At 39.9% G+C, this 6,813-nt stretch overlaps 1 protein-coding gene across 1 annotated transcript; it reads left to right on the top strand.

The window, feature by feature from the left end:
• Positions 1-3,601: 3,601 nt before the first annotated feature.
• On the top strand, positions 3,602-6,354 carry HTR1A (5-hydroxytryptamine receptor 1A). The gene has a single exon (XM_063963088.1). It carries the CDS (start codon positions 4,389-4,391, stop codon positions 5,625-5,627), a length of 1,239 nt encoding a protein of 412 aa, XP_063819158.1. The 5' UTR covers positions 3,602-4,388; the 3' UTR covers positions 5,628-6,354.
• The last annotated feature ends 459 nt before the right edge of the window (positions 6,355-6,813 follow it).

Genomic DNA, 6,813 nt, shown 5'->3' with positions numbered 1-6,813 from the left:
GTGTGTTGTAATGCTCATAATCTATATTCACAGCACTGTGAATATTTTTATAAACATATTAAAGTAATTATGTGTAGCTGTACATTTTAAAACATATACTGTATGTAATTTGACATATCTATATTTATACATACATATTCTGTTTACACACTGATATACTGTTATACACTTATACTGTTTGAAAAGCTTCAACCAAAAGTGATTCATATAATTAATCTTCGAAAATATTTTTATGAAAAGATCAGCAAAATCAGGGAAATGTTCCTAATCTGTTTTGAAGTATCTGCACACCCAAAATTACTTGGCTGAAGGTAAATTGAATAAATAATTGCTTGTAAATATTCACTGCAAATAACTTTGCATATTAATTCCAGTGTTACCAATGAACATATTTCTAGGTATATCATACTGCAATTGTAAATTAATAAACATTTATCCAGCGCATATTTAACATTTATCATAAGTATTATGCAAAGATACACATGCCATGTCTTGCATGTACAGAACTGTAGGCATTACAAATAACATATTTAATACTGTCCAGAATCTAGGAAATGTGAGTGCCGATGAGTTGTATTCATTTGTATCTAATTTGCATCTCATCGCAAGTCACCTTTAGATTGTGTGGATAACTGAAATTACAATTCAGAACTTCTATTATTTTTTTGGAAGGTTACTATCATATAATACATGAGGTTTTTTTTATAAAGGATCATTCTTATGTTGATGTTTTAATACAGCATGTTTTTGAATCTGAATTGTTGCAAAAATATATCTACTTTTGGCAAACCTCCCAACAAGTAGTGTGGGGACTTTGACTGTGGGGGTACACCTGTCAAACCGTAATGCAGGTGTCCTAAGGTGAGCTCAGAGAGGACAGAAACCTCCCATGGAGCAGAACGGCATCTTGCATCATGTACTGAAAATGTCTTATCTCCTGCTTCCCCATTACCTTAATTATGGAGCTCTTCCATGCTGTATATCTCAAAGTAACCCTTTCAGCTCAAAGCACAAAGCGGTCAAACTGTCCAGTTCTACTCAACAGAGCTAAATAATTTTTTGTTTTCATTTTTCTTATGTTAAGATAATTTATTACTGTATACTACTGTATGTTGGCTTGTAAGCGACTAAACAGTTTGGCTTTCCCTATAGTTCATTTACTGTATATTTTCTTTGAGAGAAGTTTAATGTTGGGTACACACTAGACTACAACCTGAAAGATATGCCTGATTCCGACATTTCCGAATGACATATTGTCCATATTGTCCAGTGTGTAAGCACTAGATCATTGATGGTGCGCACTTCCTCGGATAGTCAATGGCATCCCCTCTGTCGTGGTATCCGTTCACATGGTCAACTATGTTATGGTCGACAGTCATTAGGTCGACAACTATTGGTCGACATTGACATGGTCGACATGGACACATGGTCGACACATGAAAATGGTCGACACATAAAAAGGTCGACATGAGTTTTTTAACTTTTTTTTCTTTTGGGGAACTTTTCCATACTTTACGATCCACATGGACTACGATTGGAACGGTAATCTGTGCCGAGCGAAGCGGTAGTGGAGCAAAGGCACCATGCGAGGGGACGCGGTGCACTAATTGGGGTTCCCAGTCACTTTACGCAAAAAACAACACCAAAAAAAGTAAAAAAAACTCATGTCGACCTTTTCATGTGCCGACCTTTCATGTGTCGACCATTTTCATGTGTCGACCATGTGTCCATGTCGACCATGTCAATGTCGACCAATAGTGGTCGACCTGACCGTCGACCATAACATGGTCGACCATTCATACCGGAACCCTCTGTCGTCTGTTCATTGCATGTCAGTCAGGGCATGTTGTAGCCGAATGCAGCATGGGCCCCGCTCCCCTCTACTGTCATTCATGGCATTGGCAAGTGTGTATGCACACCATACAGCCCGTGTACCCAGCTTTAGCCATTCATATGTTTGTATCAAATTATAATGTTTAGTCTTTATTTACTGTGATTGGTTACAGTTTGTTTGTTAAATCTAACCCATTATGTAGTATACTACTTGTATTTATACTACTATGTGAATAAATACAAAATATAATGAGTGAGTCTTCCTGCCCTGTGGACAGAGGCTGCCTAAAAAATACATAGTAGTTTAGATCTATGATTTTCATAAGCAACAGTAGGAAATCCCCAAGGAACATATTACATGAGCAGCATGCCTTAGGATGGGCATTGACTATTGATGGTGGTGGTTGGATGTTTGTGCACCATCAATGGAAAAGATGTGGCTATGGGTTTTATTTTCAGATCTGACACATGGTGCTTAAAGCCTCCCCTGACACACAACACTTAGTCCTGCACTCCTTTCCAGATTGACCTGCGTCATTCCCATATCCCACGATAGTGATGCTATGTTCAGACCATCAAAGCTTTTCTGCTGATAGTTTTTTGCCATCAATGTAAAATATTGATGGCATTCTCAATGGTGATGATCAATAGTTGACCAATCAATTGCCACCCCTAGGCATGCTTTAAGACGATGATCTCATATTCCTCTAGTGCAATTAAAATTGTTATTCTTGACGGTTATCAATGCAACTTGTCAAATCCCAATGCCACTTACCATATTATATTCAAAGTCAAAGTTTTATGGTTATTCAGGGCCCTTTGCATGGAACCCCCCCACACACACACATAGTTTTTTAACTGTATGGAAGAAAGCTAATTAGTTAAAAAAATATTTACCTATTTGTACAGTTATCATACTATACAGTAAAAGGATAACGCTGCTCCTCACCTCTATGAGGGGATTCAATTGTTGTGCACGCTGTTAGCCACTAGTTAGCGCACTACGGAGCAATGAAATTATTGCTCTGTTCTTGGAGCAAACAGCCGCCAGCGCTGACATTACTGTTACGATGTTCCATATTATTGACAGGCTGGTAACTTGTCTATAATAATTCACGAGCAATATATATCGTCAAATCAAATACTATTCAAAAAAATAATACGTATGCCTGGCCATTATTAAACATTATAGTCACTCTTTACAAGCATACAGTATGGTTAGACACAAAGGCAGCCTGCCACTTAACAGTGATGTGCAGCAAATATGCATGTATAATAATTGCAGTGATTCCTTGATAAACATGCGCTAGAACAACTCAAACAGGAAAACACATTTCGGGGGATATCACGTCATATTTAATCCATTTTCTAATCTGGGCAAACACTGCTATAGAAACCTCAGATGTTGCATAATCTAGAGCGCACAGTACGTGTGAGGCCTCGCTGACCTTATTCCCAGGGCTGGCCTGTAGATGGCACCAAACCACCTTCCACTCTGCGCTGCTGTCCAGGGTCCTGAAACATAGATTCATTCTACCAGCAGCAAGTGTCCAGACAGTGCTGATGTGAGCATATGGACTTGAATCTGAACAGGATTTTTGATTTACTGAGAGATAAGCAAATATAGGGTTTAAAGGACCAATGCAAAAGCATTTTAATATTGATAAAAATAATAATAATAATAATAATAATAATAATAATTAATTAATAACTGTAATTAATATAGATTGTAATAGCAATAATAATTGGGTTAATGAAGGATAGGAATAAAACTTGAACAATAAAATCGTCTTGCCGTGGGTATATTTTCTAATCAGCATTTGTTAGCATCATCCTCTGTATTGAACAGGTTAATACAGGACATACTGTTCTAGCTAATGAACAGAAAGAAAACTTTTACTATATTAGTATTTGCGATTAGAAATAAAGCCAGCACGTCAAGTGTTGCTAGCACATGGGTTAGTTACGTTTAGAAGAGATCAGGATGTGCGAGCTTATAAAAAAAAAAGCGATCTTATGAAGAGAGTGCAAAACTACACTGCCAATCTCCAAAGCTCCGCCTGCTCTCCCTATGAAAGGAAAGACAGTAAAATACAATGCGAGCACAGCTATGGGGAAAGACTCCCACAGTAGGCTGCTGTAGATTATTTTGTGGCAAAATAGCGACTGAATTGCCTCTCATTCATTTTTGGAGCTACTGTATCAGCAGTAGCAGCTGCAGCAGCAGGAAGAGCGCAGGGGGCACCCCACCAAGGAGAGATGGATTTCATCTGGTAGAGAGCCTTGTGTGCATGTTGTGTCCTAGAGTCCAGCTCAGCTCACCCTATAGGCGCTGACGTCTGCTCTCTTCTCCTACACACTGTGGAATTCAACTCTTCACCAGTCGCCAATGATTCGCCGAACCAAGAAGCGCAGACTGGAGTGGTACCCAGCACCTCTGAAACTATGCCTGATATAAAGAAGCGGAAAGCTGGGGTGGATGTGTCCTATCACAGAAAGTGAATGAGAGCAGGACGTCCCTTCTACCTGGTCCTGTCCTTGGCATTTTTTTTGTGATGGATGCTTTTAACAACACTACCTCTTCGGACTACTCTTCAGAGAAGGGGAATGGTACCAAGTTCGAGGAGGTTGCTCTTAGCTACCAAATCGTCACTTCTCTCTTCCTGGGGACACTGATACTCTGTGCGATTTTTGGCAATGCCTGTGTGGTGGCAGCCATAGCCCTGGAAAGGAACCTGCAGACTGTGGCAAATTATCTCATAGGCTCTCTTGCAGTCACCGACTTGATGGTCTCCGTTCTGGTGTTACCCATGGCAGCACTTTACCAAGTATTGAACAAGTGGACTCTTGGCCAGGTAACCTGTGACATTTTTATTTCTCTAGACGTTTTGTGTTGCACCTCTTCCATTCTGCATCTGTGCGCTATAGCTTTGGACAGATACTGGGCTATAACAGATCCAATAGACTACGTGAACAAGCGGACTCCTAGGCGAGCTGCTATCCTTATTAGTCTGACATGGGTAGTGGGGTTCTCAATATCCATACCACCAATGCTGGGCTGGAGGACATCTGAAGACAGGTCTGACCCTGATGCTTGTAAAATAAGCGAAGACCCTGGTTACACCATCTACTCCACTTTTGGTGCGTTCTACATCCCATTAATCCTAATGTTGATATTGTATGGTAGGATATTCAAAGCAGCCAGGTTTAGGATTCGAAAAACTGTTAAAAAAACTGAGAAAAAGAAAGTGGCTGATACTTGCCTGACAGTCTCCCCGGCAACCATACAGAGGAAGAGCAACGGGGAACCAAGCAAGAACTGGAAGAGGAGTGTAGAACCTAAGCCCAGCAGCACTTGTGTGAATGGGGCAGTGAGGCACGGGGAGGATGGCGCTGCCTTAGAAATCATTGAGGTCGATCATCATAGCAACTCTAAAAACCACCTGGCTCTGCCAGACCATCCAAGTGACACCCTATCCCCTCCTTGCTTCGAGAAAAAGAACGACAAAAGTACTGATGCAAAAAGGAAGGTGGCTTTGGCCAGGGAGAGGAAAACAGTCAAAACTTTAGGTATTATAATGGGCACCTTTATCTTCTGCTGGCTGCCATTCTTCATCGTTGCCCTAGTTTTGCCCTTTTGTGAAATCTGCCACATGCCACGCTTGTTGTACGACGTTATAAACTGGCTAGGCTACTCTAACTCCCTCCTTAACCCCATCATATATGCTTATTTTAATAAAGATTTCCAAAGTGCTTTTAAGAAAATCATCAAGTGCAAATACTGTAATCAATGAACAAGAAGATTCCCAATGTGTTGCCTGCCTTGTTCTCATTAACAAAGCCCATTTGTTTTCCATGCTTGTGTCATTGAAATCCTTGAGTCAACGTTGATTCAAAGAGTTGACTTGTGCATCGGATGGGCTCTTGGCAGTTGATGGACACAGACACACGTTTTTGTTCGTCTCAATGAAACCTATGCTCAATGGCTGCCATTATTTCCATGTGAAATATTAGATACTGTATTTATATATTCGATATTTTTTCATTGGTCACTGATGACAGTGGAAGACTTGTTCAAATTGTCTTCTGTAACTATTTGCACAGACCAAGTGGCTGACGATCTGTTGCTTTGTTATTCCATGTTAACTGTAAGAGGCGGCTGTAACTATTGTACTGGTACACTGCTGTCATTATGTAACAACTTTTTTTTCCTCCCTCTCCCCAATCAGTTGCGTTTTGAGGAAGTGATGGGGTATGATGTAGTCTCTGCAATGCCCATCACCCATCTCAGTGTATTAAAAACAATTCATCCTATGCATCAGTTCAACTGTTTATAATAATTAAAACTGAATAAGATTGTCTAATAAATGATACACACTAGATCAGTCAGTATTGTATGTAGACATGTAATTATGGCCTGAATGTACAGTATTAAATCGCAATATTCGCTGGTGATAATACAATTCGCAAGTTTATTTCAAATAAACTTTGCCTTTGCAGTGCAAACACGTCATTTGTCTTGTGTAATGCAGAAAATAATCCATTGGTCAAATTTCGGTGGAAACATTTGCAGGAGCAGCGATTTAAATGGCGATGAGTTGGCTGTAGAATGTACCTTACTGCGTGGTGCTGTGATAGTGAACGAAATGTTTTTTTTTTTTTATGACATATTGTTATGTGCAGGAATGTGCATCGATGCATTTGTTCAATTTGCACTACAAGCTTGTTCTCTAATGCTATTTACAGACAGCCATATCAAGATATCAAAGTCAGGTAAAGGCAAACTGCACGTCTGCAGTTCTAGTGGAACTACAAGTCCCAGCATATTCGGTCAGGACATTCTAGCGTTTGTAATGATATAACAACTGAGAGACTACTGAACACAAAGTCACAACATTACACCGTATTTATCCTTTAGTATCTATTTTTGTAGCTCATGATGCTGCTCCCCCCGCATCGCAATAGTCGTATTCATTTTAC

This window comes from Pseudophryne corroboree, chromosome 1 (genome assembly GCF_028390025.1).
Source record: "Pseudophryne corroboree isolate aPseCor3 chromosome 1, aPseCor3.hap2, whole genome shotgun sequence".
Lineage (NCBI taxonomy): Eukaryota > Metazoa > Chordata > Amphibia > Anura > Myobatrachidae > Pseudophryne > Pseudophryne corroboree.
The sequence above is the reverse complement of the archived record's forward strand: the minus strand, read 5'-3'. Positions and strand labels throughout refer to the sequence as shown.

Excerpts from the sequence above, each read along its gene's own strand:
- HTR1A (XM_063963088.1), top strand. The coding sequence starts at position 4,389 with ATGGATGCTTTTAACAACACTACCTCTTCGGACTACTCTTCAGAGAAG.